Here is a 20,067-nt window from a genome sequence, read left to right as displayed (position 1 = left end):
TATTGAATGTTTCGCTCCAGTTGAGCCAAATTTACTAATCAAACAGAGGTTTCAGTCATGGACCGGACAGGAATGAAAGAGATTTATTTTTCTATCAACCCTAAATAATGAGCTGTGTGTTTTCCCACGTGATGGAAAATATCTTTCTTTTTGTTCAGTAACCTGTACTTCTGTTATTTTAGTGATGTGCACAATTATACATTTCACTTTACTGTCTAAGCAATGTTTAATTTCAGTTTTCACAGTGTGTGTTTTCGGTTCTAGAAGCTTGTTACACAAAAGTAGTGAACCAACACATGATTTGCACGTGATTGTTTCCACTTGCTTGTTTTATAAATTTGGTAGCAGGTGGTTGAAAGACCTACAGACCTACACATCTCTTTTAGGACATTAGTAGAAAAGGATGTTGGACGTTTACACTAGGAGTTCTTTCCCTGTATTTGCACCCCCTAGAGTATGTTGCCTTATTTTTGAGTGTCCTCAACATTTCTTCCTCTGAGCATCATTATCCTCTCTTCTATTATCACTCAAATTGTGCACCATTGTTATTTAATTCACACTCATTGAAGGATCTTATGCCCTTTTCTCTTCCCAGATGTTAGTTTGATAATGACCCAACAGAGCGGTCTTAAGCCCTCATGGATTTACATTCATGACTAACAAAGTGTAATATTCGTGTTTGTAGCGCAGGTGAGATTGGTTGCTCATGCCAATTTTTATAGGCTTGTGTTGTGTAACTGCAAACATATCTGAACCACATTTGACAAATTAGAGACAAAGTGGACAAATTGAGAATCCAAGTGCTTTCCCCTGGGTGCATTTTCCAGTTAAATCTGCTCTGTAGGCTGTCAACCAGCTTGCCTGAATGTAACGTTTTCATTAATACCCCTACATGGCTTCTGTAGAGCAGGATATCCTGGTAATGTAAATCAGCTTATACTAACATTGAAAGCTAAATTCTAAAAAAGAAAAGTGCTATAGATGTGTTTCATGTATCTAGAAAGTATTTTCATCCTCTAAATTACGATCTAAAAATGATCCATGATGTATTACTCTGAAGGAGAGAGCCGGTTTGTTCTCTCCTGTGATGGGGTGTGGCCTATTTTGAGCTATGTTTCCACGTCCTTCAGAACTCGTCCTCGTGCCAATGACGTCGGCTCTGCCGGGAAATTCCCGAGATGCACCTCGGTTGTTTAATTTAAAATGGTTAAAGTAAAGAACATATGTCATACATTCTCTTAAAGACATTTCCATTGCAGTATCCACGTAGAATTGTTATGTCTTAGTGGTTGCGTGTGGAGTTACGCTTGAGTAATTTAATGTAACCACCATTGGAAAAGCTATGTGTTTTCTTCCAGTCGTGAGTCTAGCCTCACTTCTACAGCAAACTCATGTTTCTCTTCAGATCGTATAAATCTTTCGCCTTTTACTAAAGATTTCCGTGGGGAGGAACATTATGAGTAACAACTAATTTTTTGATGCCCTGCTTCATGCGGGGCTTCCCTTATGGTGAAAATGAAAGAATTATAACATAACTGTTCTCTTGTACATATAGACACGAGAGGACTTTTGAGAAGGTGAATAGAGTAAGATATAACGCATAGGCGTACTCCTGAAACGAAAGAATAATATTATGAATCCGATTTTAAAAGATGAATAAATTTGTCGTATGTATATGTCAATTTGCGTGACGAACGACGTTGTTTGGTTGTGTCGGATTAAATAATTAGTTTCAACTTCGTTTAGATATTTATGTACTTGTGAAAAGCCAGAATGTGTATGATTCAAGTGTGTTAGGCGTGAGTTGGAGATACAAGTCAACATTTCTCAGTACCTCTTACCATACAGATAGCAAAATATATTGACTGCTCCGTTTTACTGCAGTTTCTTTCTGATCCCAGCAGTGCTCTAGTACTTGTCACGGCATCCCCGTTTATATGTTATACGTAACAAACCGGCCCTGGTTGGCGAACAGTGCATCATGGGTATTGTAGAAATGCGCATGCACCCTTATAGTGTAAGGAAAACGTGCACTTTAAAATATTTCTTAAAGTTCGAGATCGGTTCGCATTTGAGGTAGAGCGCTAGACGAGAACGACAAAATGCCTTTATTTTTGGATACAGAACAAGCTAGTGTCAGCGTTGTTGGATACTGTGACAAAAATGCACAATGATGATTTTAAAAGATGGATTTGAACCCTAATCAATGAAAGGATTTGAAGAATATATAGGTGTATTTTAGAAGACACCAGGAAGAAGTAGCGTTTGTGTGTCTTATAGAATATGAGTCAGTTTACAACTTTGGACACAGACTTCAAGCTGTAATGGAAATACTTATTTACTGTCTGTCCTGCTGTTCAGTTATTAGTGTACTCTAGTTTCTGTTCAAAACACATAAATCTTTCCCCTTTTTACAAGGGATTTCTGTGAAGGGGAACGTCATGAGTTAATTCTTATTTTTATTGCTCCGTCAAAAGGTGGGGCTATATTTATAACTAAAGACTGCAATGAGGTTGATTTATTGATTTGATGGTGGATGAATTGAGTATGTCATAATCTTTTAAATTCCCTGTAGTCTCATGTTACACTGCTTTTGTACCTAGAATTCTGTGTTTTATGGGGTCCGTCTTTGGTGGTTGTTCTTGTCATGACAGCATCCTACTTGTGGGGAGCTTTTGTGTTGCTCTCTCTTGTTATTAGTTTGTTTTTAGTTTATTTTAGCCGCATTAAGTCATCTTGGGTTGAACTCTGTCTGTTTGCATTGTCCTCTGTTTTGATTCTCTTGTCATGTAATTGACAGACCATCTGAGTTGCTTCATTGGCTCAAGGTAATATTTAATTTAGCAGGTATTAGACTGGGGATAAGGATCAGCAAGAGAGAATGAGGGTTTATTTATTGCATTTCGAAACAGCAAGGTTGTGTAAACTGATTGACAGCCCTCGTGCTCTGACCATTCCCTTCTCCCTCAGTCTCTGCATTCTCCAAGAAACCAAAAAGTCAGAGTGCTGAGGTTGGTGCCACTGTGCTGTTTGAGGCAGTGACTGAGAAAGCAGATGCCAAGGTGAGATGGCAGCGCGACTCCAAGGACATTGCTGCAAGTGACAAGTACATAATCACGGCAGATGGAAATAAACATTCGCTCACTATATGCGGCGTGGCTCAAGAGGATGCCACGGGCTATGCTGTGATCGCAGGGGGCTCTAAAGTCAAATTTGAGCTAAAAATCAAGGAAGAGGAAGGTGGGTTTGTGTAGAGTACATCACCTGACTGCGACTTCCTGTCTGTGGTTCAAGGTCACCTGTGGTTCACGTGTGGCATGTTCACACCAATCACGTCACTATTTTAATGTGACACTTTTGGACCAATCACATTTTAATTCAGTCGCAGCCTGTTTGTCTAATCACTGAGCACCATAATGGCACTTTATGTGGCAGTGTTTTGTCTAATATCTGTAGGATTATCCACTGTTTCAGGGGTTAAGTGTTTATAAAACTCAGTGTTGAGAAATGGCGTCATCACAGCCTCCGGTCGAGACTGGGAATCAGTCCAGACCACTCAGTGCTGTAGTTCACTTTAAACACTGATGACCTTTAGGCTGTGTGTGCAGACAGATTGTTTCCTGGTGAGGCATTTGACTGCAGATAAAAGAAGAGTCATGGAAAATCTTAGTCTAAAACTTGATAAAACTGTGTAACCTAATCTACGAATGGTAGAATAGGTAGAATGAACCAGGCTATGGTAATCCTGTTATGTATTTTGGAACTTTTTTAACCAGTAGGACTGGATGATCTGGACACATTTTGCCTAATGTCAATGATTTGAGGCAACCCCCCCCACCCCACCACACACCCAAGTGAGAGCCCGTGTGCTAGAGCCTGACATGACCTCACACAGTCTTAACGATGGATGGCACTAATTCTTCAGAGTTGTGCTTGTTATTATTCTTTTATTTGTTTATTTATATGCCTTACGCTTGCGTGCATGTATTTGAAAATGAGTTTTTTTGGGTATCTGATGACAGTCTGGTGACAGTCTATATTGATTTTCGATAGAGAAATAAAAAAAAATATGACAATGAAACATCAAGTCATATGACAATAAACTTGATTTGACAAGATTGCCTCTCTGGTCACAACGTCACAATGTGGAGTCTTGCAGTTGTCACTCAAACATGTCTATCAAAGGGAAAAAGAGTCCTAAAGCAGCAGCCCCAGATCCCGCGCCTGCGGATGCTGCTCCCCCGGCGGCTGAGGCCCCCCCAGCTGATGCTTCACCTGCACCGGAAGCTCCAGCAGACGTACCCGCCCCTGGTCAAGCCCCATCAGGTGATGCTCCAGCACCAGAGAGTAACGGCCATGCTCCTGATGCTGCGCCAACTGAAGGTAAATATATACCATTGTTCACATGTTCATTGGCCTATGCTCTGCTCCCTCACAAGCCCAGGTTATCAAAATAATTTTGCTCATATTTTTTCTTTTGCTCCGTTTATTGATGGTATACTCCAATTCCTCTTTTCTCCCCATTATCTCTTTGTCCTTTGCTGCATTTCTTACTATAGCAGAGAACCAACAACCAGACACGAGACAGGACCTAACAGGTCTGTTCACTGAGAAACCTCGGAGTGGAGATGTGACTGTGGGTAAGTGACTGCTCCCTTAATCAACAGAGAGACCTTCAGTGTTAGCCCAGAGAGGAAGAAGAACCTGTACCCCTCACAGCCCATATACTCATTCACCAGTGTTTTCAGTTGTTTTCAGTTTTAGATTAAACATTTAGAAAATGTGCAGAACTTTATCTAGGGTCTTTTAAAAATTCCCCTCTTTTGTATGCAAGCAAAAGGCATCAACATACATTTCTCTCAGTATTCAGGTTTGGTTCTCAGCACTGCAGTCAACAAACTAAACAAGTATGTTCTCTCCCCCCTCCCTGTTCCGTATCACTGTTTCAGGTGGAAATATCAGCTTTGTGGCTAAGGTGTGTGCTGAATCCCTTCTGAAGAAACCAACTGTTAAATGGTTCAAAGGAAAATGGATGGATCTGGCTAGCAAGTCTGGGAAGCACTTGCAGCTCAAGGAACAATATGATCGCAATACAAAGGTTAGTGCCTGGTTCCAGCCAGGGCTGAGGTTTGGCTCTGGTAATTACCCAACTGTTGGTACTTGGCCTGAGTAACAGCTTGTTAAATAGAAACAGGACTAAGGAATGAATTTAGGTGACAAACATCAGACCAGTGCTGGGTGCTGTAGTTGGTGTATATATCCATGTATTTCTATTCAAGGTGTAATGGTTCACTCATTCACGGTTCAGTGTTAGGGCAGTTGTCCGGTTTGTATCATGTTTTGGTGTGAAAGGGGACTGAGCGAAGTCAGAGCTGAATTTTTTCTTTCTTTTTCATTTAGACATGTACAAATTTAACACAAAAGGACCAAATTTAATACAGACAGCAGCAAAGCTGTTCAAAAATGAGAATGAAAGAAAACTAATATTCAGTGTCTTTTATTTTAATGTTCCTCCTCAAGGAATTGACTACAAGGAAGCTAAATTTGAACAACAGTTGTTTTGATGCTCTTCTTCCAGAAAAGCTGTATTAGAAAACTAAATTTGATCTATGAGACCGTTGCTCAAGCATGTCATTTCAGCGGAACAAGACACATCACTATGCAAGATGATGACCAGCTGCTCTGACCTTTTTCAGAGCAATTCACCACTACTTCAATATAAAAAAAACAAGTTCCTTCTCAAAGAAGCCCAGGGATTAGATCTTTATTCATTTACGGGCATTCATAGACATATCAACACAACATGTTATTTATGGTCTGGGTAATGACACTGTGTGTTTTGTTGTTACTTAATATGGTTACTCAGTCTAAGTTGTTATTAAAGCTGTTGTTATCGTCCACTCAGTTAAAGCATATGTGCACTGAATGGTAATCATGCTGCTTGTATTTTCAAAAAGAGAAATAAAAGGTGCACTGGTTTAAATAATGATCAATGTTGATCTCCCTGATGAAAAGTACAAACAGTGTGGAATTTTCACCTTTAATAAGAATATGTACTCCCTCTGATTTGACATTGTGTTCAGGGAGAAAAGAAAAACGTCTCTTACAAGAGCTGAGATGAGGGGAAAAAAAATCCATGGTTCACTACACACGTACCATGAACCAGACCGAGGGCTGCAGAGTTACAGCTTTTGGTTTCAGTATGCAACAGTTACACCCCTAATTTCTCTGTAATGTCGTCTGTCTGATTTGTTTTGTTAGACAGGTTAAACAATTTCCGGACCATATGTTTGTGATCCTCTCTGATGTCTTTATAGGTGTACACCTTTGAGATGCACATCATTGGCGCCAAGGCTAACTTTGCTGGAGGTTATCGGTGTGAGGTGTCTTCCCGAGACAAGTTTGACAGCTGTAATTTCGACCTGGTGGTACATGGTGAGTTCGTTTTGTTCTTTTCTTTTGGTGAGTATAGTTTGACTGACAGCAGCAAAAACTGTTAGATTAATCTGTCTACCCTCTGCAGCTGCTACGATGAAGAGTAATATGAAGAGTCATTCTCCTTTCATGACTTGACTTCTGTTTAAATTTTACAGAGGCTGCGGCGGCAGGGGAGTTTGATATTCGAGCTGCTTTCAGAAGAACGTGAGTTTCATTTTTGTCTAGAGAACTGAACTTCTGTTTTTAATAGAGGGACTGTCTCACTTGTAATTCAAGTGTTAAATTATATTGTTATTGGGGCTGCCCCTGACCAAAGATTTTCCTAGCCGCCTAGTCGTCCTTAGTCGACTAGTCGTCACACTTTTATATTAATTTAATTATTTAAATATATATATTTTGGGACATCAGAAAATGGTTTTAATTCAAGGGCTGAGTATGAATGTTATAAGTGACGTCTTTAGCACTGCTACATTACAGAGAAATACAAAACGTAAGTTTTTGGGGTTTTTTTCCTGCGACTAACTGACCAATGAAAACTTGTTTGACGAAGACTCTTCTCATCGACTAATGGTTTCGTTGACTATTAGGGGGCAGCCCTAATTGTTATTTGTTTATTTATTGATCATGTTGAACCTGAGCATTCTTTTGGTTCTTGTCTTATGTTCATCCATACTACGAATCCATACAGCGTGTATGTTGTATGCAGTATGTATACAAATGTGTTGTATATTTACCTGTGCATGTTTGCGTTTCAGAGCACCTGTGTGTCCATATTTGTGTACGTGTGATCACATATATAACTGGGTGTCGGGTTTATGTGTACATTCGTGGATTTGTAGATGTATTATATCTGATTATATCTTTGTGGGCTGTCAGAGTCCTGTGCACATGGTGATCTAATAGTATGATAAATACCAATCATTCAGGAGCACTGGTGGTGGCAGTAAGAAGAAGATGACAGGACATGACAGGTAGTGAAGGGGTTTGCTGCAACAGCAGGAGACATATTCACAAGTTCAAGGTCATGACGTGATCATACTGATTGATCACTAAAAGGAGTGTGTGAGATGGGTTGTTGACTTTGTCTATCCTTTATCTTCCTTCATATTCTGTCATTTTTCACCTTTAATCGTTCTCTGAATGGCAACGTCTAAGGAAGATTGTCATCGATTCAGGTCGTGTTTCTCTGTGATTCATTGTCCCATCAAGCACACACTGTGTCATTTTCCATTCTCTCTTGTTCCTGACCTCTTTCTTTCCTTTCAATCTCTCTGTTCTTCTTGACAACACTGTGACCCATCTCTCCTTTTTGGCATATCAGACAGTGAATATGTTCGCCTGTTCCACTGATCTTTGCAAGTGTGATCACAGGTTCAGAGAGGAGCGTGTCTTTTAAAGCACAGACTACCAGTGGCATCTTTGTTTCTCTCAACTAGTTTTCTGTGCCACCTCCCCGAGGAGCCACACTATGCAGGATTTTGTTCCAGCTTCAGACCAGTTCACCTGAATGTACTGTTCAGACCTAGGATCAGGTGTATACGTGTGTGGCCGGGACAGACGACTTTACATAGCGTGGTTCTCTAGACTGAGGGTTGCAGGGTTCTTTACCCTTGCTCCGTATGGTATTGTTTTAATCCTATGAGCCCAAACACGGCTTTTAAAATAGTTCTCACTGAGCTATGGCTCTTCTCACTCCTTTTCTCTGACCTGTGAATGCCACCTTGTTAAAGTCACTGGAGCCAGCTGCACAAACTTACTCAGCCGTGTGCGTGGTTTTTCTTTTTTTTTTCCCCCAGACATGGACTTGTATTGTGCGTACCCAGTTCTTGGGGGGGGGGGCGGATGTGCGTGATAACTAAAAGAAGCTACTGCCGTGCTTTTTAATTCTTGCATAAACACACAGACACATGTACACACACACACTCACATCCTTCTTAATCCTGATCAGCTCTCAGATCAGAGAGCAGATTCTGGTTTCAGATTAACACCCACTACCTTGCAAACACCCTCAGTGTCTGCGTGTCTTATACACACTCAGACCTTTGATCACAGTAGAGGCCCCAGTATAAATTTCAACAGGGTATGTGGTCGCTGGATCACCTTGGACATCTAAAATTTGGTTGGTTTGTATGCTCATGGTAGGTGGAAGTTGCTCATTATTGATGTCTGCAAGCAAAGAAAGCTTTAAAGAACCTATGAAGATGAAAAAAGAATGATTTTTATTTTGTGTGTGGGCATTGTTTCAGTGGAGATAATGACAACTTGAGAAATTTCCTGCATAATTAGACATGTATTCCTTTTGTTTTCATGCCTGTTACTGTGTACTCAGCGCGTATGCTCAAATGCATCATAGGAGTATGAAATGTATATTGTGCCCCAAGATCTACCAATTGGAAGAGAATGGTTGGATGTATACTGTAGATGTTCCCAGTAAGTTTTTTTTGTTGTGACCAACACACATGTGGATTCAGATACACAACACTTCACCGTGTTATGTAAATAATCTTTTACAGATACGTGTTTGTTCTCATCCTTTGTAGTCTTTTTTTTAGAAAATTCTTATTTTTTCCCCAAGAGTTTTTTTCCCCTTTTATTGAAATTTCTGAGTAAATTTCAGCATTCACAATGTGGGTTAGCCTGTCCTTCTTTAACTATTCATCAAAGTGTGCATTATCATTTCTCCCCAGGAAAACAGTGATTAATTCGACAGTCGCATTATGGTATAAGGTGAATGGTCTAAGTTTCAGTGAATGTCTTTGGTGAGTCTACTTAATGCTGACGGTGTTGTGTGGGTGGTGCTTTCTCTCTGCAGTAGCACAGATGGAGCGGATGACTCAGGAGAGCTGGACTTCAGTGCCTTATTGAAAAAGAGGTGAGTCATCTTGCTACAATTAAACCATAACAAATCCTTTGACCTTGATAGGAACTTACAGCACTGGAAAACTTCAGTGTTCAAATAAAAGTTGATATTGTAGTGATGTTTTGAAATTCGGTATTACTTAAACCAATGCTTTTAGGTAGTTGTGTGCCTGTGACTTCTGTAAATCATCACATCACATATTAATTGTGGGTGTGTGAATTTTTGTAACCATGTCAAAACCATTCTGAACAAATTAAAGTGTATTTTAGAGTTGACACATTACAGCAAAAATGATGAAGCTCAAACAAAGCTTTGTCATTAATAAAGTGGATCATAAAACCTGATTTTCTTGGACTGATCAGTGTCTTCCTTATTGTCCTGTGAAACGTTTTTACCTTCTTTGGGTGGACCATTATTTCTGCAGAGAGTAAGTGCCTCTGAATTTGACTAACACACTCTTGACTGGCTGCTTGTTTCCATGGTTACTCTGGGAATGCTGATGTCAATGCCAGTTCTAACCACTCCCATAACATGCTTATAGCCCCAACCTCCAGCCCTATACAGGGAACTCTACCGTATTCTAGCACATAGGAGAATTAGAGCCAAAGGTCTCGGCGCTGTGTTGTGGCAGCATGCAGTGGCATGTTGAGAAAATCACCACTCATCACTGTAGTTTTTTTAAGTCATTATCACACTGAGGCACTTTCATTTGTCCCCAGTCACCAGCACTATAACTTTTAAAAGTGCTCTAGCTAATCTTAACAAAGCATAAAACCACACGTGTTTACTGAAGTGCTCATTTTCCTTCTCCTGTTTCACAAAAAACGTTACTCAAGATCACTTTCATTATTCATACTCTAAAATATTCAGCATTACCTGCATTTGAAATGAGATATCCTTTGGATATACTTATACTGTTGATGATTATGAGTAAGCCCTCAATAATTGACAAATAATACATTGAACTTAGAAGCCAATACAGGCTTTACATGTCTGACATTGTTAAACAAGTGCAGCTTCATATAAGCATATTTTGTTCATACATTATTAAGTTGTTAGTAAAGATACTGTGATATTTCATAGTTGTGCTTGTGGGGACAGTGTGTAGAGGATATGATGTTGTGGTGCTTTGTCTGTGGAGGCTGTGTTTGAGTGTGTGATGGTGTGCATTAATCTGCTCTGGTTTGTTTTGCCATGCCTGTCGCTTTGGTTCTGCTTCTGAACAAGTGCAGCAGTTTTTTAAAAACTGCTCCCCGGTAAGATTATATCATATATTTTTTTTCTTTACACTTCTTGTAATACAGTTATGTTTATTTTGCCTTAAAACGGACAGTGCTGTCATGCTGCAGTATTAACTTTCACAAGCCTGAAAAACAGTTCAGTGACCTTAACAAAGCTGAGGAGCAACAAATGGAAGGACAGTGAAATAGATCAATATTTTGTCAGATAACAAATCTGCCTGATTGAATACTTGTTGTGTGGATGTTTTCAAAGGAGTGTATAATTGCGTTCAGTGCTGTCTAGCATTTGAATAGGTCATGCCATAGACTAGCTGAATACTTAGGAAATTATGAAATGATGAATTGGACTGGAGAGTTGTGTTTACTGACTTTATCCCACCCACTTTTCATTCTGATCCAACCCTGGTACTGGTCGTTTGGCGACTCTGTTTCTGCCATCAGAACAGTCCAGGTGAGCAATGAGCCCGACGTGGATGTTTGGGAAATCCTACAGAAGGCTCCACCCTCAGAATATGAGAAAATTGCCTTCCAGTATGGTATTACAGACCTTAGGGGGATGTTGAAGAGACTGAAGAAAATGAAAAAAGATGAGAAGAAAAGTGCAGGTGTGTGCCTTTGTCTCTCAGACTGCTTCACTAACACGAGAAACCTTTGCTACCTTTTCCATCCAGGTGTTTAGCCAGGGTTTTTCATTCTGAACATGTAGTCATAACGTGAAGTCCAGTGAACGTTTTATTGTAAAAACCGTCGAGAGAAATTGCCTGCGTCGTCCTGCTGATCCTTTCTGTGTTTTTGCAAACTCAAATCTTTGTGTCCTTTGACCTCAGCCTTCCTTAAAAAGCTGGATCCGGCATACCAGGTGGAGAAAGGGCACAAAATCAAGCTGTGCATGGAGGTTGCCAATCCTGACGCAGAGGTGAAATGGCTCAAGAACGGCCAGGAGATTCAACCCTCGGGCAGGTAGCTTTGTCAGATGGTGCTAATGGTTTCTGAGGATTTCCACTGTGAATACCAATTATCACACACACACACACACACACACTAAAACAAACAGTTGCCAAGTGTAAGCACTTATATTTAAATAGAGTAATAATGTGCATTTGCTCACAAACAGTCTGTCCTGAAGATGTGAACACTTGCTAATCACCATGACTGTTTCGTCTTTCCTGCATGCTCTGAATGCACTCCGTGCTCATGGATGGACACATTTCTCTGGCATTCACCCATCAATCTCAGCAAGTGAGTGTTGCATTACAATCAAAACATGAAAGAGCATGAAAGACATAAAGAAGATAAACAGCCTGAGGTCACCTCTTCAAAAAACATAGTGGTGTCAGTCATTCCAGTTATTCAGCTGACTGAATGTGAAAAAGGGGATTTATTTTTTTAATGTTTGGACACAGTTGACCTAGATTGCTCTAGAGCTTTCATTGTGGTTTCACAACAAAGCAACAAACAGAGATCAGTCTGTAAAGAAGAATGCAAAATATCGGTTAACACAAGTGATTTGAAGGGAATACTTTGGGAGCAGGGGTCGGGAGGTTATCAACATTCTTTATAAAATGCCCAGGAGAAATGATAATAATCTCTGTGAAACTGCAATCATACATAGTGTGTGTGCGTGTGTGTGTATGTGGGCGTGCGTGCTTGTGTGTGTGTGTGCATGTCTTGTAAATGACATCAAATTGTCCAGTGTTAAGCTCACTCACAGAGTCAAGTCTGAGAGATTCTGAGAGAGTCTGTATAATTCCCCCCTGGAGAGAGGAGGCTCAAAAAACTTAATCAGAGTATATGTAAGATGTACACTGGTACATTTAATGTGTACAAATTTAAGTGAACGAGGTGGATATATATTCATAATTTTGCGATATTGTCCTGTATATGTAAATTTCTTACATAACAATGCTGTCATTGTTGTCTGTCATTGTCTTTGTCAACTAGCCACCCACAGTATTTGCCATGTATATTAGTTTGGCAGTGACGCATTTAGTTGAGATTTGAGTCGTGAGAGTTTGTCACCATCTATGGAGCAAAGTTGGAAAATTCCCAGAAAATTTTGTATGTCTTTCTCTCAGGTACATCTTTGAGAGTGTGGGAAACAAACGCTACCTGACCATTAACAACTGTTCTCTGGCTGATGATGCTGCTTACACCTGTGTGGTGGGTGAAGAAAAGAGCTTCACAGAACTGTTTGTGAAAGGTAACCTTTGGCACTGGGCTCTCATAATGATGTACACGAAGGACAGAAACCAGGTCCTTCACGCACCGAGAGTCTTACAAAAACAATTTCAATGCTGATTTTCACCACGTCTTTATATTATTGTGCTCTCTTTCTCTCTCCTTATTCTTAGAGCCCCCTGTTTTAATTGTGCGTAATCTGGAAGATCAGATGGTGATGAAGGGAGAGAGGGTGGAGTTTGAATGTGAGGTGTCTGAAGAGGGAGCCCAGGTCAAATGGTATGAGCATCAGCACCAACACAAATGTTACCAGCATTAACACTGGCAAAATGCTCCTCTGTGCTACGTGTGTCAAAGGCTAGGCTGTTGACCTTTCCCATGTACATACAGACAGACACATTAGTAAAACTACAGTTTAGGCTGACACATGTTAAAAAGATGTTCAAAGATAAAAGGCAGAAATAGGAGGGAATAAAGTCCCTCAGCTTCTGTTGTATCAAACTTGACAGAGCATGTTTTTCCACATCCATTTTTAGAGGGTGTTTGTACTGCAAATAATGGAGCATTATATTTCAATAACTAACATATGATACCATATCTCAGGAGTGAAGCTAATTAGGACTTAGGCTGGTGGTAAGTACCAGTGATGACATCGCTTGAATTAAATCCAGAACAACGAGGCCCACAGCTGACATTTTTACAAATGGCCAGTAGATGGCATTTATGCTCCTTGTCTTGCATCTATTCTCCCACCTTGGCTGTCTGGTTGATTGACAGTTGGTACTGCGTGAATGCTGGCTGTGTTGCAGCCCAGGCCAAGGCCATATATCAAGGAGCAGCGTAAATTATCACCACCAGGAAAAGGTCACACCAGCCTTTTAGCACCTCTGAAGTGTCCTTTATTGGAATGAGAAAGTCACCACGAGTTTATGGCTATTGATATTACGGGAAGGCAGAGTTTCCAGTAGTGCAGTGATAGCTGAGGTGGGATTATACCTTAGTCGATATTGTTCAAAATTACATTCCAGCCCCATAATGCTCCGCATCTGACGTCAATGAGAAAGAGCAGTGAAATTGGGAGTTAGGTATAAGAGAGATTTTTGAAGCACAAATTGTCATTCGCTGCTTGACTCATGGTTTAGTCGTAATGCCAGTAGAGCTTAATTAAATGTGCAAAGTTTGGATACGGTACAATTGCTACTGTATTACTGAGAGTGGTTTGTCAAAGATGGACATATCTTAAAAAAAATCTCAAGACCAATGATGACTAAGAATTATATAGCCATATGTTCTCTGATTGAACGGCTGTTTGATTGACTGGACTTCAGGTTGTCAGGTCTGCTCGTAAATTAAAGATTGCCATCTTTAAGTATACTGTATATATACATAAATGTCTCAGTCTGCCTGTGTAAGTAGGCATCATATTTCATGTGGCTCTGGAAGACCATAAAAGTAAAATTTATTTGCATGGACTGAAGGCTGTTAAGTGTCTTGAATGCACAGTTGTATTCACGTTGCTAGTGAGCGTAAAAAATAGTCTTTGCAAAACAGTTCTCAGAACATCATTTCTGTTGTTTCTGCTGTGTGCATCTCATGAGTTTGTACTGATTTTAAATAGTTCTCGCAGGCATTTGCACCGCTATAAGTACTCATTTTCAGGAAACTTCACAGAATCATCCAACATCTGTTCTCAGGGCAAAATTCTCATGTTCACAGGGAGAAAGATGGAGTGGAGTTGACCCGAGATGAGTCATTCAAGTACCGCTTCAAAAAGGATGGTTGCAAACATGTCCTGATCATTAATGAGGTCACTAAAGAAGACTGTGGTCACTACAAAGTGAAAACCAATGGTGGAGAGTCCATGGCAGAGCTCATGGTCCAGGGTATGTGTCTAATTCATCCTTGGCCTTGACCATGCTATACATCAAGCGAGAGCGCAGTGCCTTATATGTCAGTAAAGCCCTGGAATTTTCAGTCAAAAGATGGCGCAAATCTTAAGACGACCAAGTACGTGTCAGTTCATGGGCTGAAACTCACCTTCACAGTTAACCTGATTTGGAAAGGACACAGACTGTGGTATGCCCGCTCAGGAGCCGATTGTCTATCAAAGCGGGCAGAGCTATCCTCAAACCGAAACCTGAAGGCCAAAATAAAACCCAGGGTGACACACAGAATTTTCTAGGTCCACCTCTTTTGCTTAAGCCCCACCCATCCCTGGTCCCTCTGTCACTCAAAGCTCACCTTTGTTCTCTGGCAAACAAGCTTGGCTGTCAGTGTTTCAGCACTGTGGCAAGGTTACAGAGCAAACAGTGCTCAAAGGCCAGCTATTGTTAGAAAGCTTGGCCCGTATATTTTAAAACAGGCAGGTGACTCTGTCTGTTTCTCTCTCCACATAAAACTTTTCCTCTTTACATTCCCAATAGAAAGGGTAGCCTTCACTCTACGAATTTTTGCACCTCTATCCCCTTTCACTGTCTCAGCCTTTTTCCATTCTCTGGCTCGTTAAATTTGTCTTTGTCTTTCTCTCTCTCTCTCTCTCTCTCTCTCTCTTTCTCTTTCTTTTTCTCTCCCTCCCTTTCTCTCCAAGCCACCCTCATGCACATAAACCCATTGTGTGTCCTAGGGCCTGTGTGGCTTTTTAAGTGCAACCTGATATCTGGCTCAGTTCACTGCCAGACTGGGCTTCCTATCAAAAAGAGGCAGTGCCAAGCATAACCAGCTGCCCAGTGGCACTATAATGCTGCCAGTCTTTCAGAGGGATCATCACCTCAGAGAAAACCCAGCTCCCATTATAATACACTTAATGGAAGTGCTGCGGAAACAGTCTCTGTATTCTTGTGTGCAGTTTTTTCGTTAACTGCCTGAGAACAGAATGTCAGAGTTAACCTCTAATTTCCTGTACTGGCTTAATTTAGCAACCAAACACAATGAATTTGTTAGTGTTAGAATAAATCAACACCCCCTTGAGTAAATGCTTATTAAAGTGTTCAGAAACAGCATCCTCTCATAAGCATTTCTGACACTAGTTCTTAATTTAAAATAACTCTGGATGAACTCAGTGCAAGTTGAGGAAATTTTACACAGAAAATAAACAGTTGTAAATTTGTTGTTGCTGTTTGGCTGTAACCCTTTCACCAACATATACAGACATTTTAGAGAGTCTCATGCAATTGGGTGTTGTTCCATGATAATTGCTGGAAGATTCTGTGCTCTGCACAACATTGTTAGTGGAGGAAATGTGTCTGACGGCAATTGTCACCCTCTTGCTATTTTTAAAAAGAACATAATGATCCTTATTAGCAGCACATCAGCACTCATTTAACTAACAGTTAATATGAGCTAACACACAGGACCCAGTTACATGGCTGATACACATCTGGGTCATTCAAGCATTGCATATTGCACATTTCGCACCCCAAATGAGACTGGAATTATGAGAAACAAGCCAAAGGGAGACACAAGGCCTTTTGTGATGTTTATTTTTGTAAGCCAAAGACTTTTAAACATCTTGTTTGTTTGTGTGTGTGTGTGTGTATATATATATATATATATATATATATATATATATATATACTTTTTTTAAGTTAATCTTTGTTTGTGAGGTGAGGAGAACCATTTGAGGTGCCACCTGTTTGAAATGCTTTTGACCTTTGACATGCAGAGAAGGAACTGGAGGTGTACCAGAGCATCGCTGACCTGACGGTGAAGGCAAAAGACCAGGCTGTGTTTAAGTGTGAGGTCTCTGATGAGAATGTCAAAGGTATCTGGTACAAAAATGGGGTGGAGGTGAAGCCTGATGAGAGAACCCACATCACACACATCGGCAGGTGAGCACTGTGTACACTGTGTGTCACACTGGTGTATGGCTCCTGTTTGTGGCAAGCTGTGTTGATGTTGTTCACCCGAAATTTTTTTCCGTCCAAAAAAGACCATGAGTTGTACAGGTATAGTGGTGTGTTTGTTGTGCTGTGCAAAGAGCATCCACAAGGATTCAGATGATAGAATTAATGTTGCAGTCATAAATGGTGTGGTAAGAAGAGGGATCTCTCTCTCTCTCTCTCTCTTGCTCTCTCTCTTTCTCTCTCCATTTCAGGATCCATAAGCTGACTATTGATGATGTGAAGCCGGAGGATGAGGGAGACTACACCTTTGTGCCAGAGGGCTATGCCTTCAATCTCTCTGCCAAACTCAACTTTCTGGGTCTGTGAAGAAAACTTTACCATAAGATGATGTGCATCCCTAAGTGTTTGCTCTGTTCTTCAACATTTATTCATCTGTTAGCTTTGTTAACAGTTGTTTGTTTATTATTATTATTTATTTAATTTGTTGTCTCAATTTTGTTTTTCAGAGGTCAAGATTGACTTTGTCCCACGGCAAGGTAAGCAGGGAACAGCAATGCCTTACTAGTTAAAACGTGACCCAACTGAAACCGATATGTAAGCATAATTAGAAGAAATAGTACAATTTTCATCAATACTTAACAAAGGATGATTTAGTATTGTAATTCATTACCGATGTAGATCACTTAATGCCAGTGAAAATGGTGACCAAAGCAAAGTGAGCACCTCAGAAATCAATATTATTTTGACTTTTGTAAATTAAGATCCTCCTAAGATCCACTTGGATTGCATGGGCCGAACTTCGGACTCTACAATCGTTGTTGTGGCTGGAAACAAACTGCGTTTGGACGTTCCTATCACTGGAGACCCTGCCCCCACTGTGGTTTGGACCAAAGGAGATAAGGTAGGAGGGGATGTTGATGGTTCAGAGCTAACTTAGGATACCTTTCTAGTCTGGAATATTTCTGCTAGGAGTCATCATGAAATGTGCCTTTTGTTACTCTCTACTTTCTCTGCAATTGTTTAGTTGTGTATGATATACAAAACACATGTGATGCCGTTGATGCAGAATACATCGTTTTTAACTTGTTAGGCCGAAGCTTTGCCTTGATAAGTACACACAGTTTTCTTTCACTTACCATCATCTATGTTAAGTCAAATGTGTCCTTGTAAAGCTTGTTAACTCTCAACACTTAGCTCTGTTGACTAACAAAGTTCAAATAGTTGTGTTTAAAAGAGTCTGCCCTGAGCTAAGTCACTCCAAACCTCGTAATATTTGGCAGTTTGTCCTGTTAATATAACAGTGTGACAAAGTACCATCCTCCGGTTTGAGCTCTAACAGGTAAGAGGTTTTGTCCCTAGGCCCTGACTCATGGAGCATCACTACAATTGGCAGGTTTGTTCTGAGAATAAAGGTTTGTTGGGAGAAAGAGAGCTCAGCCCCCCCTGCTTCTCACCTTTGACTTTTTACCCTGTTGCTATGGCATTATAGCTTCTGCTCTGCTCATGTAGGCTAGGTCTAAACAGGCGGATGAGGAGGCAGCAGAGAAGCCAGCCTTTGAGTGGAGTTTGAAGGACGGTGAAGTGAGTTTGACACCATAATACAATAACACACTTGTTTTCTCTCATGTGCTGCACCCATGTTGTTAAAGTATGGTGGATTGTGTCGTTTGGCCTGTTTTTTTTTCACTGACTGCTTTTGCTGTGTTACTGGGTTTCTGTACTTTGTAGCATCTAGCATGGTGTGTCTGGCTCAAGATTCACTCAACGATGACAACAGCAAACTTGTTATAATAGTAATAACAGATTTACTTGCATGACAGCCTTTGCACAGTGGTATATGAGTCAGAATACTTAACATGGAGAAGATGATCTATACAACCAGTCCAGACAAAACCCATTGCAGCAGGAATAATGGTTAATTAAACAAGTAAAAATAATAATTTAAAAATCATTTTAGTAATAAAGGGGTAATAAGTACAGAACTAAAGTAAAATGAATGAGATAAAAGACATGACATTTTACATACCAAATAGATGTGTCAGCAAGCCTAGATCTTGCTGGGTTTTTCATTACGGATTCTCGGTCAGTATTGATTTTCTTGATTTGTCATAGTTTGATTCGATGCATATTTTATCTCACCTCTTTGTAATTATCATTGTAGTTTAGGAAATTTAGACTGACCTCACGGCATTAACTAATCTGTACTTCAGCTACAGCACAGCATAATGCACACTGTTTCGTTACATTTTAAACCTTGAGTTGTATTAACGGTCCATGAAACAGTACACACATAGTCGGCCCTGTCCACACTTAGAACTGTCTGCTTTTATCAGGTGAGTGCATGCTCAGAATCTTCTTTCTCTATGTTGGCTGGCTCTGAAAGATGACACTTTCTCTGTGTGCAGTAGGTAAGTACAGAACATCAGATCTTCACGTCCTGCCAGATGTTTTTGGGGCCTGATGTTGAATTTATGTGAATCACAGTCGTCACTTTCCTGCCTGATATTGCTTCTTGACATGGGTGTAAAGGCATGTAGACAGTGTCTTTGAAATTAAACCAATGAGGCTTATCGCCCTGTTTTCAACCGTGCGTCATGATTGGTCGATCAGGTGCTAACGGATGCTGATGGACGAGTTCATGTGGAGAGCACCAAAGGTCACTGCATCTTCACAATAGAGGGGGCAGAGCGTCAGGATGAGGGTGTCTACTCCGTCATTGTGCGGAACCCAGCTGGAGAGGATACAGCTGACCTCACAGTGAAAGTTGTTGGTAAGATCATTATAAACACTTAGAACACGCCAAATCATAGGTTTGATTCAGCTTTTAATGTCAGTGGCCTCCAAAAGATTTTTTGTTTTAAACTTGAATAGCTGCACTGGTTCATCATCTGAGCTGGCAAGTAAAGACCAAAATCATGTTTACAAAATACGGTAATTCAAGATTAGAGAAGAACAGTGCCGTGAAGGAAGGACAGGCAAGGAGAGGAAAATGATCTTTCAAATGAATACCAAAGGCCTCTGCCAGTATTTGATCTCATTATCACAGATGACAGTTTGGACTGGAAATATGAGGCTAAAAAAAGACTGTGTGAAAGGTTTAGAGAGGACCTCAGGCACAGTGAAAAAGTAATTATACTACTCTGTGTTTCTTCACTTTTTTAGTCAGGGGCTAAAAGGACAAAGACCAGTGCCCGTTGCTTCTTGCATTAACATATTCTTGGGTCCAAAAAATGATTTTTGACTTGTGTTCAGTTTAGAAGAGGAGTCATGAATCTGGATACACAAATATAACTATGAGAGCTTCAGCTTTTGTAGAGAGAGAGAGGGCATTAGTCTTATTTACCTCTGTTAGTTTTCCTCTATACCTTTGGCCAGGTCATTACTAAAGAAGCTCACTTGTTCTAAGAATCTTTTACCAAAAGGTGAATAGACCAGTGTTTGGCACACGAGGTAATCCTTCAGGGACTGAAACATGCTGGAAACCAGATACTGAAGCACCGGCGCAGTT

General features: G+C 40.4%; 1 protein-coding gene and 1 non-coding gene across 2 annotated transcripts in view; both read left to right on the top strand.

Annotated features, from left to right (window-relative positions):
* Positions 1-20,067, top strand: part of mybpc3 (myosin binding protein C3) — a 38,299-nt gene that overhangs the window by 3,671 nt on the left and 14,561 nt on the right. The window contains exons 2-21 of the mRNA XM_030794161.1: positions 2,971-3,240; positions 4,186-4,383; positions 4,560-4,640; positions 4,950-5,098; positions 6,318-6,435; positions 6,594-6,642; positions 7,365-7,409; positions 9,251-9,310; positions 10,981-11,144; positions 11,367-11,499; positions 11,776-11,778; positions 12,615-12,739; positions 12,891-12,996; positions 14,434-14,600; positions 16,379-16,544; positions 16,811-16,917; positions 17,066-17,095; positions 17,321-17,460; positions 18,069-18,140; positions 19,170-19,329. Of these exons, the coding sequence (XP_030650021.1) occupies positions 2,971-3,240; positions 4,186-4,383; positions 4,560-4,640; positions 4,950-5,098; positions 6,318-6,435; positions 6,594-6,642; positions 7,365-7,409; positions 9,251-9,310; positions 10,981-11,144; positions 11,367-11,499; positions 11,776-11,778; positions 12,615-12,739; positions 12,891-12,996; positions 14,434-14,600; positions 16,379-16,544; positions 16,811-16,917; positions 17,066-17,095; positions 17,321-17,460; positions 18,069-18,140; positions 19,170-19,329 (2,343 nt within the window). The remainder of the gene's footprint in view (positions 1-2,970; positions 3,241-4,185; positions 4,384-4,559; positions 4,641-4,949; positions 5,099-6,317; positions 6,436-6,593; positions 6,643-7,364; positions 7,410-9,250; positions 9,311-10,980; positions 11,145-11,366; positions 11,500-11,775; positions 11,779-12,614; positions 12,740-12,890; positions 12,997-14,433; positions 14,601-16,378; positions 16,545-16,810; positions 16,918-17,065; positions 17,096-17,320; positions 17,461-18,068; positions 18,141-19,169; positions 19,330-20,067) is intronic.
* Positions 1,387-1,500, top strand: LOC115806218 (U5 spliceosomal RNA). The gene has a single exon (XR_004025122.1). It is a non-coding gene; the product is annotated as a U5 spliceosomal RNA (small nuclear RNA).

Source organism: Chanos chanos, chromosome 2 (assembly GCF_902362185.1).
Source record: "Chanos chanos chromosome 2, fChaCha1.1, whole genome shotgun sequence".
In the NCBI taxonomy this organism is placed as follows: domain Eukaryota; kingdom Metazoa; phylum Chordata; class Actinopteri; order Gonorynchiformes; family Chanidae; genus Chanos; species Chanos chanos.
Note: the sequence above shows the minus strand (reverse complement) of the source record. Positions and strands in the feature narration are given on the sequence as shown.